Genomic DNA, 17,849 nt, shown 5'->3' with positions numbered 1-17,849 from the left:
ATTATCCAATTTTACAACAACACATTTTAAAAAGAGTCAACATTAACAGGCCAAACAGAATTCCCCTCCCAGCATGAAAAAAACAGTGCAATGCAATGATTCAATCAGGGCATGCTGAGTCCCTTTTGTCCAAGAAAAAACAAAGAACAACTCCAAAGTAGAAGAACCTGCAAGTGCACTTGTGTCCGTCACTGACCACAACTTCCCAGCCCTTACTGGAGGAAGACAGATCAACAGCTGAAGAGCTCCGAGTCTTTTATTGCCACATCACAAAAAGTGGACATGAATTAAAGTTATGGTGAACTACCCCTGTCCTCGGTCTAGTGTGTTTAGGTTTTTTTGAGTGTATGGTTTAGTTATAATTGCTTTGCTTATATTGGCTAAAAAAACTCCTGCCATTATCAAGGTGCAAATGCATTAGAATAGTAAATACACACTTCAGTGTGGGCAAAGGCCAGTCTGGGAAAGGGTGGGTGAGGAAGACATGGAATAAGAGCACAAGGGTGAGGAACAGGGTTTAGGGGATGTCAGACATGTTGTCTGTGTGTTTAACCTGATGCAATGGAAGATAAATTTGTAATTGGGGATCTGCAAGAGGAAGTGAGATGTGAGGCAAAATCACAACAGGTTAAGAGACTGAAACTGTGACATGAAATCAGAAGTGACAGGAAGAGCTGGAAAAGGAGTTAAAACAACATATAATCCAGATTAGAAGAAGGCTGGAAGCTGCAGTAGAAGCTGATGTTTCAACGATCACAGAAGGAGAAGTTACAGAATATACAATAGTTGAAGCTAGAGGTTACCTACTTACCACAGCACCTGCATTTTACATCCTTTATAGTTCAAACCTTCAAACAGCGGCTGCATGAAGATGTCCCTTAGATCATTTTGTGCAAGGAACAGGTCTGTCAGACATCCATTTGTCCTGAAAACAGACGCCAGCTCTGTGAAACATAAACCTGTGAGAGAGCATGAAGTCAGGCTGCAGGATGGAGAGAGGGAGAGAAAAAGAGAATACGATAAACATTTCATTCATGACCATGCAAAACATGGGCACCACCCGTGTGCGTCTACACCACACGGTGGCCTTATCTGCAGGACACAGAGATAGTGCTGGAGTACATTAAACAGTGGTTTACTGTAGGGAGCTGGCTCTCTATGTACCCGTGTAAGGGGACATTATGCGGATAGTCCACGCAACCTTTATTGGGTTACAGAGATTAATATTAATAATCCCAAATGCTGGGGGTGAGGGGGCAGTTTAGGCTTATCAGAGGATAGTGTTAAGCATTTATTGTAAACAGAGCCAGCAAGTGAGACACACACTCAATAAAAAAATCCAACACCAATTTATAAAAATAAAACAGATTTTTATATGAATTTAGACACCAAGATCATTGTAATCAGGTAAGTCCTTTTGAGTTATCAGTTTTTAAGTCATAATAAAATACAATTATACTGTGGGCTTCAAGCTGTAATGCTATCCTATGCGGAATAAAAATATACTGCATAGAGTCACTTAGCAACGACGTACAAGACTGTTCTCCCGGACTTACGGTGAGTATAAGACAAGGTCCAAGAATCCACCAGCAGGTCACCCTGGATGGCACTTGTGCGTCCGGGTGCAGAGGTGCCTTTCGGCATTGGGTTCCCCATTCACTTCAATGGTAAACAGTGCTGTGGTCAAGAGGCTGCAAGCTGCGATTGGGGGGGCAGTTAGGCTGAACCTAAAGGGGGGGGTTCAAGTCTTGGGCATGCAGGGACACTGTTGGTCTACCTGAACTCGGGCTGTGGGGCTTGTGTGCAGTGGTGCATAGTCCGGCGGGGTCGCGCTGCTGAAGACCCTTGCAGTCTCATTCCCTGAAGAACTGAGGCCCAAACCCAAGGGTGGATTCAGCTTTTGAGGGTCTCAGGACCCCGTTGGCACCGTTGCCTACCCCGTCTCGGGTACTGGGGCTCTTGGTGTAGTGGTGCTTTGAGGTGGTCAGAGCCTAACTCTGTGTCTTGGTGAACTAGTGAAGAGGGGAAACAGGAAAGTAGGGCCACTCCAGGTGCTGGCCTTGTGGATCCTGACGTCCCTCGATAGTTGGTCTGCCTTCGTGGTGTTCCGGATTAGACCACCAACAAGATTTGGTTGCTGCGAGGGGTCCAGTTCTCCAGGTATAGGTGTTGGGAGACTCCAGGAGGGGTCAGTGTCTGTGGCCTTTGATGAAGTGGTGGGGCTGACCTTGTGAGCTCGAAACAATCTCCTCCTGGCTTGTTGCTCCCTCGGTGGGCCCGATGGCCAATGCAACAGAGTACTGATCTTCGTGAGTGGTGCCTGCAGATACAGGGGAGAAGCTCCTCTGCTCCAAGAGAGATCTTTCCCGGTTATTGAGATGCTGGACAGACCTCCAAAGGTTTTGATGAGGATGTCCAGCTCTTTGTGAATTTGGTCCCAGTGATGGTCAAAGTGCAAGCAGCCTGGCTGGGTGGTGCAAGGCTTCCGTTTTCGCTGTCTTCGGTTTTTCTTCTTTCTTCCTCGGTTCCCAGTAATTGAATATGAGTTCCTGGTGCCAGGGGGCCACCTAAATACTGAATTTAGGGATGTTAACAGGAGTGAATGGTAGTAGACAATGGGCTACTTACCCTTGGGGTCACTTCAGCCCTTATATGACCACTTCTCGTGGGGAGTGGGTGTGACCCTGTCCAAGGGTTCCTAATTTCACCACACATACGATGGTGGAATTCTCCTTTTCGTGTTCACTTCAGGCAGCCCACCGTTGGGGTGAGCCTAGCCTGACATTGTAACATGCCTTCTGCCAAATGGGCCTCAGAGCAGGGGGATGCCTCTGCAAGGTCTGGGGGAAGCTAGGGCTGCATATCAAAGGCGGGCAGATCTCTGAAGTCTGTGGCATGGTATGAAGACTTACTAGCCATCCTGCTGGTGGAGGTGATGACACCTGTTGCCAGAGCAGACATTGTTTCTTACCTCTGAGAGCACAGGCTCTCACCTCCAGAGGGTCAGACACTTCTCTGTGGTGTCGGTCTGGCCGAGACCTGCCAGTCAACATACTAGAGGGCTAGTAGGAATTCAGGAGCACCTCTAAGGTGCCCTCTGGGTGCATGTCATAATAAGTCCAATACCAGCATCAGTATGGGTATTTTAAGACAAGGTGTTTGATACCAAATACCATAGGTTTCAATGAACCCATTATGTAGCTTGGTAACTCGTTTTGAGGAGTGCCCAGTACATATCTTAGGGTGGCTTCACTGTTCACTTGTAATATCTAGCAAAGTACTACACATTAAAGGGACAAATCCGCTCATTCAGATATGATGCAGTTATGTCCTCATGCGCTACAATACATCCTGCCTTAGGGCTCGAAGGCCTGCTGTAGGGGTGACATACATATGCCCCATGCAATGTCTTTGGCATGGCACACATGAGTGTGCCATGTCATGTTTTCAAACATGGTTTGCACCATGTCAGACAGGCTTGCAATGGCAGTCTGTGTGTAATTTGTGTGGGGGTCCCTTAAGGTGGCATTAGACATGCTGCAGCCTTTAGGGACGCTCAGTAGTACCCATGCCCTAGGTACCAGAGATACCATTTACTAGGGACATACTAAAGATGTTATAGGCCTTGCCAATTGGGTTACAATTAGACTTTACTTGTTTTAGTGGTACGTGTACTGTCACTGAGGTCTGATTAGCAGGCCTCAGTGCACTGTCAGAGTCAAAAAACAACATCTAGTAGTAAATGAGGCAAGACACGGGGGACATCTGTAAAGGAGTCCAGTTTCCCACAATTATTTTCAGGACTCAGGTGCAGGTCATCTAAGATCCCATCCCACAACTACTTTCCGTGCAGGACACACTGGCACATACAGATAGTATCAGAACTCATTATATGAAGGCTTTTCCTGCATAACAAACAGATAGGTAGTATTAAACACATCACAGTAATCCTTTAAATTGACACAGATCATCCTATAACAATACGCACAAGCCCTGACCCTGCAGACTAAGGGACAAGTTGGATTAAAACACATCATAAAATGGTTTATCATTTAGAAAATGAACAAGTGTGTGAATTGTAAAGATAGTGTAAAAATATCACAGCATAGCTTAGCCTGTTAAAAGTGAACAAGTGAACGTTTTTATGCATTTATTTCAAACCAGTCCACAATCATGGCAACTGAGTGCAACTTTACCAGCAGTAACCTCAGTTTACACCATTACTGACCAACAGAGAAAAGCTTGTGTGAGGGCCCTAGAGAACATGAGACTTTTTCACTTAATGGCACACCCAGTGCCTACAAATTGAAGCAGCTTATTTGGAATAGATCTGCATCTGAGACAATTATGGACTTAATATACAGGTTGTAAGGAAATGCCTCCTTTGCATGGTTACCCCCTGACTTTTTGCCTTTGCTGATGCTATGTTTTGAATTGAAAGTGTGCTGAGGCCTGCTAACCAGGCCCCAGAACCAGTGTTCTTTCCCTAACCTGTACTTTTGTTTACACAATTGGCACACCCTGGCATCCAGATAAGTCCCTTGTAACTGGTACCTCTGGTACCAAGGGCCCTGATGCCAGGGAAGGTCTCTAAGGGCTGCAGCATGTATTATGCCACCCTAGAGACCCCTCACCCAGCACAGACACACTGCTTACCAGCTTGTGTGTGCTAGTGAGAACAAAATGAGTAAGTCGACATGGCACTCCCCTCAGGGTGCCATGCCAGCCTCTCACTGCCTATGCAGTATAGGTAAGACACCCCTCTAGCAGGCCTTACAGCCCTAAGGCAGGGTGCACTATACCATAGGTGAGGGTACCAGTGCATGAGCTCTGTGCCCCTACAGTGTCTAAGCAAAACCTTAGACATTGTAAGGGCAGGGTAGCCATAAGAGTATATGGTCTGGGAGTCTGTTTTACACGAACTCCACAGCACCATAATGGCTACACTGAAAACTGGGAAGTTTGGTATCAAACTTCTCAGCACAATAAATGCACACTGATGCCAGTGTACATTTTATTGTAAAATACACCACAGAGGGCACCTTAGAGGTGCCCCCTGAAACTTAACCGACTATCTGTGTAGGCTGACTGGTTCCAGCAGCCTGCCACACTAGAGACATGTTGCTGGCCCCATGGGGAGAGTGCCTTTGTCACTCTGAGGCCAGTAACAAAGCCTGCACTGGGTGGAGATGCTAACACCTCCCCCAGGCAGGAGCTGTAACACCTGGCGGTGAGCCTCAAAGGCTCACCCCTTTGTCACAGCACCGCAGGACACTCCAGCTAGTGGAGTTGCCCGCCCCCTCCGGCCCCGGCCCCCACTTTTGGCGGCAAGGCCGGAGAAAATAATGAGAATAACAAGGAGGAGTCACTGGCCAGTCAGGACAGCCCCTAAGGTGTCCTGAGCTGAGGTGACTCTAACTCTTAGAAATCCTCCATCTTGCAGATGGAGGATTCCCCCAATAGGATTAGGGATGTGACCCCCTCCCCTTGGGAGGAGGCACAAAGAGGGTGTACCCACCCTCAGGGCTAGTAGCCATTGGCTACTAACCCCCCAGACCTAAACACGCCCTTAAATTTTGTATTTAAGGGCTCTCCCTGAACCTAGAAATTAGATTCCTGCAACTACAAGAAGAAGGACTGCCTAGCTGAAAACCCCTGCAGAGGAAGACCAGAAGACAACAACTGCCTTGGCTCCAGAAACTCACCGGCCTGTCTCCTGCCTTCCAAAGAACTCTGCTCCAGCGACGCCTTCCAAAGGGACCAGCGACCTCTGAATCCTCTGAGGACTGCCCTGCTTCGACGACGACAAGAAACTCCCGAGGACAGCGGACCTGCTCCAAAAAGACTGCAACTTTATCCAAAGGAGCAGCTTTAAAGAACCCTGCAATCTCCCCGCAAGAAGCGTGAGACTTGCAACACTGCACCCGGCGACCCCGACTCGGCTGGTGGAGAACCAACACCTCAGGGAGGACCCCCGGACTACTCTACGACTGTGAGTACCAAAACCTGTCCCCCCTGAGCCCCCACAGCGCCGCCTGCAGAGGGAATCCCGAGGCTTCCCCTGACCGCGACTCTCTGAAACCTAAGTCCCGACGCCTGGAAAAGACCCTGCACCCGCAGCCCCCAGGACCTGAAGGACCGGACTTTCACTGCAGAAGTGACCCCCAGGAGTCCCTCTCCCTTGCCCAAGTGGAGGTTTCCCCGAGGAAGCCCCCCCTTGCCTGCCTGCAGCGCTGAAGAGATCCCTTGATCTCTCATTGACTTCCATTGCGAACTCGACGCTTGTTCTAACACTGCACCCGGCCGCCCCGGCGCCGCTGAGGGTGAAATTTCTGTGTGGGCTTGTGTCCCCCCCGGTGCCCTACAAAACCCCCCTGGTCTGCCCTCCGAAGACGCGGGTACTTACCTGCTGGCAGACTGGAACCGGGGCACCCCCTTCTCTCCATTGAAGCCTATGCGTTTTGGGCACCACTTTGAACTCTGCACCTGACCGGCCCTGAGCTGCTGGTGTGGTAACTTTGGGGTTGCTCTGAACCCCCAACGGTGGACTACCTTGGACCAAGAACTGAACCCTGTAAGTGTCTTACTTACCTGGTAAAACTAACAAAAACTTACCTCCCCCAGGAACTGTGAAAATTGCACTGTGTCCACTTTTAAAATAGCTATTTGTGAATAACTTGAAAAGTATACATGCAATTGAAATGATTCAAAGTTCCTAATGTACTTACCTGCAATACCTTTCAAACAAGATATTACAAGTTAAATTTGAACCTGTGGTTCTTAAAATAAACTAAGAAAAGATATTTTTCTATACAAAACCTATTGGCTGGATTTGTCTCTGAGTGTGTGTACCTCATTTATTGACTATGTGTATGTACAACAAATGCTTAACACTACTCCTTGGATAAGCCTACTGCTCGACCACACTACCACAAAATAGAGCATTAGTATTATCTCTTTTTACCACTATTTTACCTCTAAGGGGAACCCTTGGACTCTGTGCATGCTATTCCTTACTTTGAAATAGCACATACAGAGCCAACTTCCTACATTGGTGGATCAGCGGTGGGGTACAAGACTTTGCATTTGCTGGACTACTCAGCCAATACCTGATCACACGACAAATTCCAAAATTGTCATTAGAAATTGATTTTTGCAATTTGAAAAGTTTTCTAAATTCTTAAAAGTCCTGCTAGGGCCTTGTATTAGTCCCTGTTAGCATTTTCTTTTAGAGTTTAAAAGTTTGGTAAAAGTTTGAATTAGATTCTAGAACTAGTTTTAGTTTCTCAAAAAGTATTCCAACTTTTAGAAGCATAATGTCTAATACAGATGTGAATGTGGTGGAACTCGACACCACACCTTACCTCCATCTACAGATGAGAGAGCTAAGGTCACTCTGTAAACTAAAGAAAATAGCAATGGGCTCCAGACCTTCCAAACTACAGCTCCAGGAGCTGTTGGCAGAGTTTGAAAGAGCCAACCCCTCTGAGGATGGCAACACAGAGGATGATGATAGTGACTTGGAGGGTGATTCCCCCCCACCAGTCCTATCTAGGGAGAACAGGGCTTCTCAAGCCCTGACTCCACAAATAATAGTCAGAGAGGCTGGTTCCCTCACAGGAGGGACCAACAACTCTGAAATCACTGAGGATAACTCCAGTGAAGAGGACATCCAGTTAGCCAGGATGGCCAAAAGATTGGCTTTGGAAAGACAGATCCTAGCCATAGAAAGGGAAAGACAAGAGATGGGCCTAGGACCCATCAATGGTGGCAGCAACGTAACTAGGGTCAGAGATTCTCCTGACATGTTGAAAATCCCCAAAGGGATTGTAACTAAATATGAAGATGGTGATGACATCACCAAATGGTTCACAGCTTTTGAGAGGGCTTGTGAAACCAGAAAAGTGAACAAATCTCACTGGGGTGCTCTCCTTTGGGAAATGTTCACAGGAAAGTGTAGGGATAGACTCCTCACACTCTCTAAAAAAGATGCAGAATCTTATGACCTCATGAAGGGTACCCTGATTGAGGGCTTTGGATTCTCCACTGAGGAGTATAGGATTAGACTCAGGGGGGCTCAAAAATCCTCGAGCCAGACCTGGGTTGACTTTGTAGACTACTCAGTAAAAACACTAGATGGTTGGATTCAAGGAAATGGTGTAAATGATTATGATGGGCTGTACAATTTATTTGTGAAAGAACACCTATTAAGTAATTGTTTCAATGATAAACTGCATCAGCATCTGGTGGACCTAGGACCAATTTCTCCCCAAGAATTGGGAAAGAAGGCGGACCATTGGGTCAAGACTAGGGTGTCCAAGACTTCCACAGGGGGTGACCAAAAGAAAGGGGTCACAAAACCTCCCCAGGGGAAAGGTGGTGAGACAGCCAAAAATAAAAATAGTAAAGAGTCTTCTACAGGCCCCCAAAAACCTGCACAGGAGGGTGGGCCCAGAGCCTCTTCAAAAAACAATCCTGGGTACAAGGGTAAAAACTTTGATCCCAAAAAGGCCTGGTGTCGAAACTGTAGTCAGTCTGGACACCAAACTGGAGACAAGGCCTGTCCCAAGAAAGATACCACTTCGAACTCCCATCCAGCTAAAACTGGAATGGCCAGTCTCCAAGTGGGATCAACAGTGTGCCCAGAGCAAATCAGGTGTCACACTGAAGCTACATTAGTCTCTGAGGGTGGGGTGGATTTAGCCACACTGGCTGCCTGGCCCCCTAACATGCAAAAATACAGGCAGCAGCTCTTAATTAATGGGACAAGTGTAGAGGGCCTGAGGGATACAGGTGCCAGTGTCACTATGGTGACAGAGAAACTGGTTTCCCCTGGCCAATACCTGACTGGACAAACTTATCCAGTCACCAACGCTGACAATCAGACTAAAGTACATCCCATGGCTATGGTAACTTTAGAGTGGGGAGGGGTCAATGGCCTGAAACAGGTGGTGGTCTACTCAAATATCCCAGTAGACTGTTTGCTTGGAAATGACCTGGAGTCCTCAGCATGGGCTGAGGTAGAACTGAAAACCCATGCAGCCATGCTGGGTATCCCTGAACTGGTGTGTGTCAAGACTAGGGCACAGTGCAAGGCACAGGGTGAAAAAGTAGAGCTGGAGTCTGGAAAAATGGCCCAGCCTACCAAGAGACAAGGAAAGTCAGCTGGGAAACCAGCTGCAACACAACACCAAAAAGAGAACCTCTCTTCTCAGGAAGAAGTTCTGCCCTCTGAGGGAACTGAGCCTATGGAGCTGTAACCTTATCAGGTTGAGCTCTTGGGCCCAGGGGGACCCTCAAGGGAAGAGTTGTGTAAGGGACAAGAAACCTGTCCCTCTCTTGAAGGCCTTAGGCAGCAAGCTGCTGAAGAGTCCAAAGGCAAGAAAAATGGAACACATAGGGTCTATTGGGAATATGGACTCCTGTACACTGAGGCAAGAGATCCCAAACCTGGTGCCACTAGGAGAGTGGTAGTGCCTCAGGGTTTCAGAGAGTTTATTCTGACCTTAGCCCATGATATTCCCCTTGCTGGGCATTTGGGACAAACCAAGACGTGGGAGAGGTTAGTTAACCACTTCTACTGGCCCAATATGTCCCAGAAGGTTAAGGAGTTTTGCCTCTCCTGCCCCACCTGTCAAGCCAGTGGTAAGACAGGTGGGCATCCAAAGGCCCCCCTCATTCCACTTCCAGTGGTGGGGGTCCCCTTTGAAAGAGTGGGTGTGGACATAGTTGGTCCACTAGAACCTCCCACAGCCTCAGGAAATATGTACATCCTAGTAGTAGTGGATCATGCTACTAGGTATCCTGAAGCTATTCCCCTTAGGTCAACTACTGCCCCTGCAGTAGCCAAGGCCCTCATTGGTATCTTTACCAGAGTGGGTTTCCCTAAGGAGGTGGTTTCTGACAGAGGTACCAACTTCATGTCAGCTTACCTAAAACACATGTGGAATGAGTGTGGAGTGACTTATAAATTCACTACACCATATCATCCACAAACTAATGGCCTTGTTGAGAGATTCAACAAGACATTAAAGGGCATGATCATGGGGCTCCCAGAAAAACTCAAAAGGAGATGGGATGTCCTCCTGCCATGCCTGCTTTTCGCTTACAGAGAGGTGCCTCAGAAGGGAGTAGGATTCTCACCCTTTGAACTTCTGTTTGGCCACCCTGTAAGGGGACCACTTGCTCTTGTTAAAGAAGGCTGGGAGAGACCTCTTCATGAGCCTAAACAAGACATAGTGGACTATGTACTTGGCCTTCGCTCAAGGATGGCAGAGTACATGGAAAAGGCAAGTAAAAACCTTGAGGCCAGCCAACAACTCCAGAAGTTGTGGTATGACCAAAAGGCTGCACTGGTTGAATTTCAACCAGGGCAGAAAGTCTGGGTTCTGGAGCCTGTGGCTCCCAGGGCACTCCAGGACAAATGGAGTGGCCCTTACCCAGTACTAGAAAGGAAGAGTCAGGTCACCTACCTGGTGGACCTGGGCACAAGCAGGAGCCCCAAGAGGGTGATCCATGTGAACCGCCTTAAGCTCTTCCATGACAGGGCTGATGTAAATCTGTTGATGGTAACAGATGAGGACCAGGAAGCTGAGAGTGAACCTCTCCCTGATCTCCTCTCATCAGACCCTAAAGATGGCTCAGTAGATGGAGTGATCTACTCAGACACCCTCTCTAGCCAACAGCAGTCTGACTGCAGGAAGGTCCTGCAGCAGTTTGCTGAACTCTTTTCCCTAACCCCTGGTCAGACACACCTGTGTACCCATGATGTGGACACAGGAGACATCATGCCTGTCAAAAACAAAATATTTAGACAGTCTGACCAAGTTAAGGAAAGCATCAAGGTGGAAGTCCACAAGATGCTGGAATTGGGAGTAATTGAGTACTCTGACAGCCCCTGGGCTAGCCCAGTGGTCTTAGTCCCCAAACCTCACACCAAAGAAGGAAAGAGAGAGATGAGGTTTTGTGTGGACTACAGAGGTCTCAACTCTGTCACAAAGACAGATGCTCATCCCATTCCTAGAGCTGATGAGCTAATAGACAAATTAGGGGCTGCCAAATTCTTAAGTACCTTTGACTTAACAGCAGGGTACTGGCAAATCAAAATGGCCCCTGGAGCAAAATAAAAGACAGCATTCTCCACACCTGATGGGCATTATCAGTTCACTGTTATGCCCTTTGGTTTAAAGAATGCCCCTGCCACCTTCCAAAGGTTGGTGAATCAAGTCCTTGCTGGGCTGGAATCCTTTAGTGCAGCTTATCTTGATGATATTGCTGTCTTCAGCTCCACCTGGCAGGATCACCTGGTCCACCTGAAGAAAGTTTTGAAGGCTCTGCAATCTGCAGGCCTCTCTATCAAGGCATCCAAATGCCAGATAGGGCAGGGAACTGTGGTTTACTTGGGACACCTTGTAGGTGGAGGCCAAGTTCAGCCACTCCAACCTAAGATCCAGACTATTCTGGACTGGGCAGCTCCAAAAACCCAGACTCAGGTCAGAGCATTCCTTGGCTTGACTGGGTACTACAGGAGGTTTGTGAAGGGATATGGATCCATTGTGACAGCCCTCACAGAACTCACCTCCAAGAAAATGCCCAAGAAAGTAAACTGGACTGTAGAATGCCAACAGGCCTTTGACACCCTGAAACAAGCTATGTGCACAGCACCAGTTCTAAAAGCTCCAGATTACTCCAAGCAGTTCATTGTGCAAACAGATGCCTCTGAACATGGGATAGGGGCAGTTTTGTCCCAAACAAATGATGATGGCCTTGACCAGCCTGTTGCTTTCATTAGCAGGAGGTTACTCCCCAGGGAGCAGCGTTGGAGTGCCATTGAGAGGGAGGCCTTTGCTGTGGTTTGGTCCCTGAAGAAGCTGAGACCATACCTCTTTGGTACTCACTTCCTAGTTCAGACTGACCACAGACCTCTCAGATGGCTGATGCAAATGAAAGGTGAAAATCCAAAACTGTTGAGGTGGTCCATCTCCCTACAGGGAATGGACTTTGTAGTGGAACACAGACCTGGGACTGCCCATGCCAATGCAGATGGCCTTTCCAGGTTCTTCCACTTAGAAAATGAAGACTCTCTTGGGAAAGGTTAGTGTAGGAGGCTGGACTGGCTTGTAGTGAGTACCAAGGGGTACTTACACCTTGCACCAGGCCCAGTTATCCCTTATTAGTGTATAGGGTGTCTAGCAGCTTAGGCTGATAGATAATGGTAGCTTAGCAGAGCAGCTTAGGCTGAACTAGGAGACGTGTGAAGCTACTACAGTACCACTTAGTGTCATATGCACAATATCATAAGAAAACACAATACACAGTTATACTAAAAATAAAGGTACTTTATTTTTATGACAATATGCCAAAGTATCTTAGAGTGTACCCTCAGTGAGAGGATAGGAAATATACACAAGATATATATACACAATAGCAAAAATATGCAGTATAGTCTTAGAAAACAGTGCAAACAATGTATAGTTACAATAGGATGCAATGGGGAAACATAGGGATAGGGGCAACACAAACCATATACTCCAAAAGTGGAATGTGAACCACGAATGGACCCCAAACCTATGTGACCTTGTAGAGGGTCGCTGGGACTATTAGAAAATAGTGAGAGTTAGAAAAATAACCCTCCCCAAGACCCTGAAAAGTGAGTGCAAAGTGCACTAAAGTTCCCCTAAGGACAAAATAGTCGTGTTAGAGGGAAAATGCAAGGAAAACACAAATCAGCAATGCAACAACGATGGATTCCTGACTGAGGGTACCTGTGGAACAAGGGGACCAAGTCCAAAAGTCACAAGCAACTCGGAGATGGGCAGATGCCCAAGAAATGCCAGCGGTTGGTGCAAAGAAGCTCTTACTAGGCTGAAGAACTGTGAATACTGCAGGAACGACAAGGGCTAGAGACTTCCCCTTTGGAGGATGGATCCCCCACGCCTTGGAGAGTCGTGCAGAAGTGTTTTCCCGCCGGATGGACGCCAACAAGCCTTGCTACACGCAAATCGTGCGTTTGGCGTTTTTGGACGCTGCTGGGGCCCAGGAGGGACCAGGAGGTCGCAAATTGGACCTGCAGAGAGAGGGGACGTCGAGCAAGACAAAGAGCCCTCACTGAAGCAGGTAGCACCCGGAGAAGTGCCAGAAACAGGCACTACGAGGATGCGTGAAACGGTGCTCGGCGAAGTTGCACAAAGGAGTCCCACGTCGCCGGACACCAACTTAGAAAGTCGTGCAATGCAGGTTAGAGTGCCGTGGACCCAGGCTTGGCTGTGCACGAAGGATTTCCGCCGGAAGTGCACAGGGACCGGAGTAGCTTGCAAAGTCGCGGTTCCCAGCAATGCAGCCCAGCGAGGTGAGGCAAGGACTTACCTCCACCAAACTTGGGCTGAAGAGTCACTGGACTGTGGGGGTCACTTGGACGGTGTCGCTGGATTCGAGGGACCTCGCTCGTCGTGCTGAGAGGAGACCCAAGGGACCGGTAATGCAGCTTTTTGGTGCCTGCGGTTGCAGGGGGAAGATTCCGTTGACCCACAGGAGATTTCTTCGGAGCTTCTGGTGCAGAGAGGAGGCAGACTACCCCCACAGCATGCACAAGCAGGAAAACAGTCGAGAAGGCGGCAGGATCAGCGTTACAGAGTTGCAGTAGTCGTCTTTGCTACTATGTTGCAGGTTTGCAGGCTTCCAGCGCGGTCAGCGGTCGATTCCTTATCAGAAGGTGAAGAGGGAGATGCAGAGGAACTCGGCTGAGCTCATGCATTCGTTATCTAAAGTTTCCCCAGAGACAGAGACCCTAAATAGCCAGAAAAGAGGGTTTGGCTACCTAGGAGAGAGGAAAGGCTACTAACACCTGAAGGAGCCTATCACAAGGAGTCTCTGACGTCACCTGGTGGCACTGGCCACTCAGAGCAGTCCAGTGTGCCAGCAGCCCCTCTGTTTCCAAGATGGCAGAGGTCTGGAGCACACTGGAGGAGCTCTGGACACCTCCCAGGGGAGGTGCAGGTCAGGGGAGTGGTCACTCCCCTTTCCTTTGTCCAGTTTCGCGCCAGAGCAGGGGCTAAGGGGTCCCTGAACCGGTGTAGACTGGCTTATGCAGAATTGGGCACATCTGTGCCCAACAAAGCATTTCCAGAGGCTGGGGGAGGCTACTCCTCCCCTGCCTTCACACCATTTTCCAAAGGGAGAGGGTGTCACACCCTCTCTCAGAGGAAGTTCTTTGTTCTGCCATCCTGGGCCAGGCCTGGCTGGACCCCAGGAGGGCAGCTGCCTGTCTGAGGGGTTGGCAGCAGCAGCAGCTGCAGAGAAACCCCAGGAAGGGCAGTCTGGCAGTACCAGGGTCTGTGCTACAGACCACTGGGATCATGGAATTGTACCAACAATGCCAGGATGGCATAGAGGGGGCAATTCCATGATCATAGACATGTTACATGGCCATATTCGGAGTTACCATGGTGAAGCTACATATAGGTAGTGACCTATATGTAGTGCACGCGTGTAATGGTGTCCCCGCACTCACAAAGTTCAGTGAATTGGCTCTGAACAATGTGGGGGCACCTTGGCTAGTGCCAGGGTGCCCTCACACTAAGTAACTTTGCACCTAACCTTTACCAGGTAAAGGTTAGACATATAGGTGACTTATAAGTTACTTAAGTGCAGTGTAAAATGGCTGTGAAATAACGTGGACGTTATTTCACTCAGGCTGCAGTGGCAGGCCTGTGTAAGAATTGTCAGAGCTCCCTATGGGTGGCAAAAGAAATGCTGCAGCCCATAGGGATCTCCTGGAACCCCAATACCCTGGGTACCTCAGTACCATATACTAGGGAATTATAAGGGTGTTCCAGTAAGCCAATGTAAATTGGTAAAAATGGTCACTAGCCTGTCAGTGACAATTTGGAAAGAAATGAGAGAGCATAACCACTGAGGTTCTGATTAGCAGAGCCTCAGTGAGACAGTTAGTCACTACACAGGTAACACATTCAGGCACACTTATGAGCACTGGGGCCCTGGGTTACCAGGGTCCCAGTGACACATACAACTAAAACAACATATATACAGTGAAAAATGGGGGTAACATGCCAGGCAAGATGGTACTTTCCTACAGTTAGTCTCATCCTCTTTCGTTTGGGGGGGGGTTGTGTAAGGAAATGCCTCCTTGGCATGGTTACCCCCTGACTTTTTGCCTTTGCTGATGCTATGTTTTGAATTGAAAGTGTGCTGAGGCCTGCTAACCAGGCCCCAGCACCAGTGTTCTTTCCCTAACCTGTACTTTTGATTCCACAATTGGCACACCCTGGCATCCAGATAAGTCCCTTGTAACTGGTACCTCTGGTACCAAGGGCCCTGATGCCAGGGAAGGTCTCTAAGGGCTGCAGCATGTATTATGCCACCCTAGAGACCCCTCACCCAGCACAGACACACTGCTTACCAGCTTGTGTGTGCTAGTGAGAACAAAATGAGTAAGTCGACATGGCACTCCCCTCAGGGTGCCATGCCAGCCTCTCACTGCCTATGCAGTATAGGTAAGACACCCCTCTAGCAGGCCTTACAGCCCTAAGGCAGGGTGCACTATACCATAGGTGAGGGTACCAGTGCATGAGCACTGTGCCCCTACAGTGTCTAAGCAAAACCTTAGACATTGTAAGGGCAGGGTAGCCATAAGAGTATATGGTCTGGGAGTCTGTTTTTCACGAACTCCACAGCACCATAATGGCTACACTGAAAACTGGGAAGTTTGGTATCAAACTTCTCAGCACAATAAATGCACACTGATGCCAGTGTACATTTTATTGTAAAATACACCACAAAGGGCACCTTAGAGGTGCCCCCTGAAACTTAACCGACTATCTGTGTAGGCTGACTGGTTCCAGCAGCCTGCCACACTAGAGACATGTTGCTGGCCCCATGGGGAGAGTGCCTTTGTCACTCTGAGGCCAGTAACAAAGCCTGCACTGGGTGGAGATGCTAACACCTCCCCCAGGCAGGAGCTGTAACACCTGGCGGTGAGCCTCAAAGGCTCACCCCTTTGTCACAGCACCGCAGGACACTCCAGCTAGTGGAGTTGCCCGCCCCCTCCGGCCCCGGCCCCCACTTTTGGCGGCAAGGCCGGAGAAAATAATGAGAATAACAAGGAGGAGTCACTGGCCAGTCAGGACAGCCCCTAAGGTGTCCTGAGCTGAGGTGACTCTAACTTTTAGAAATCCTCCATCTTGCAGATGGAGGATTCCCCCAATAGGATTAGGGATGTGACCCCCTCCCCTTGGGAGGAGGCACAAAGAGGGTGTACCCACCCTCAGGGCTAGTAGCCATTGGCTACTAACCCCCCAGACCTAAACACGCCCTTAAATTTTGTATTTAAGGGCTCTCCCTGAACCTAGAAATTAGATTCCTGCAACTACAAGAAGAAGGACTGCCTAGCTGAAAACCCCTGCAGAGGAAGACCAGAAGACAACAACTGCCTTGGCTCCAGAAACTCACAGGCCTGTCTCCTGCCTTCCAAAGAACTCTGCTCCAGCGACGCCTTCCAAAGGGACCAGCGACCTCTGAATCCTCTGAGGACTGCCCTGCTTCGACGACGACAAGAAACTCCTGAGGACAGCGGACCTGCTCCAAAAAGACTGCAACTTTATCCAAATGAGCAGCTTTAAAGAACCCTGCAATCTCCCCGCAAGAAGCGTGAGACTTGCAACACTGCACCCGGCGACCCCGACTCGGCTGGTGGAGAACCAACACCTCAGGGAGGACCCCCGGACTACTCTACGACTGAGAGTACCAAAATCTGTCCCCCCTGAGCCCCCACAGCGCCGCCTGCAGAGGGAATCCCGAGGCTTCCCCTGACCGCGACTCTCTGAAACCTAAGTCCCGACGCCTGGAAAAGACCCTGCACCCGCAGCCCCCAGGACCTGAAGGACCGGACTTTCACTGCAGAAGTGACCCCCAGGAGTCCCTCTCCCTTGCCCAAGTGGAGGTTTCCCCGAGGAAGCCCCCCCTTGCCTGCCTGCAGCGCTGAAGAGATCCCTTGATCTCTCATTGACTTCCATTGCGAACCCGACGCTTGTTCTAACACTGCACCCGGCCGCCCCGGCGCCGCTGAGGGTGAAATTTCTGTGTGGGCTTGTGTCCCCCCCGGTGCCCTACAAAACCCCCCTGGTCTGCCCTCCGAAGACGCGGGTACTTACCTGCTGGCAGACTGGAACCGGGGCACCCCCTTCTCTCCATTGAAGCCTATGCGTTTTGGGCACCACTTTGAACTCTGCACCTGACCGGCCCTGAGCTGCTGGTGTGGTAACTTTGGGGTTGCTCTGAACCCCCAACGGTGGGCTACCTTGGACGAAGAACTGAACCCTGTAAGTGTCTTACTTACCTGGTAAAACTAACAAAAACTTACCTCCCCCAGGAACTGTGAAAATTGCACTGTGTCCACTTTTAAAATAGCTATTTGTGAATAACTTGAAAAGTATACATGCAATTGAAATGATTCAAAGTTCCTAATGTACTTACCTGCAATACCTTTCAAACAAGATATTACATGTTAAATTTGAACCTGTGGTTCTTAAAATAAACTAAGAAAAGATATTTTTCTATACAAAACCTATTGGCTGGATTTGTCTCTGAGTGTGTGTACCTCATTTATTGACTATGTGTATGTACAACAAATGCTTAACACTACTCTTTGGATAAGCCTACTGCTCGACCACACTACCACAAAATAGAGCATTAGTATTATCTCTTTTTACCACTATTTTACCTCTAAGGGGAGCCCTTGGACTCTGTGCATGCTATTCCTTACTTTGAAATAGCACATACAGAGCCAACTTCCTACACAGGTTTACAGCAGAACTGAGCTCCAAGCAAAGGAT

The 17,849-nt window shown here is 48.8% G+C and overlaps 1 protein-coding gene across 4 annotated transcripts in view; it reads right to left on the bottom strand.

The window, feature by feature from the left end:
* The window catches only part of LOC138295318 (ribonuclease inhibitor-like), a 171,041-nt gene that overhangs the window by 86,352 nt on the left and 66,840 nt on the right, over window positions 1-17,849 (bottom strand). For all 4 annotated transcript variants that reach the window (XR_011203570.1, XM_069233537.1, XM_069233538.1 and 1 more), the window contains one exon: window positions 812-982. Coding sequence is in view for 3 of the 4 variants with exons in the window: in XM_069233537.1 (XP_069089638.1) it covers window positions 812-982 (171 nt within the window). In the remaining variant the exon portion in view is untranslated. The remainder of the gene's footprint in view (window positions 1-811; window positions 983-17,849) is intronic.

The sequence above is a fragment of the Pleurodeles waltl genome, chromosome 5 (assembly GCF_031143425.1).
Source record: "Pleurodeles waltl isolate 20211129_DDA chromosome 5, aPleWal1.hap1.20221129, whole genome shotgun sequence".
Taxonomy (NCBI): Eukaryota; Metazoa; Chordata; class Amphibia; order Caudata; family Salamandridae; genus Pleurodeles; species Pleurodeles waltl.
Note: the sequence above shows the minus strand (reverse complement) of the source record. Positions and strands in the feature narration are given on the sequence as shown.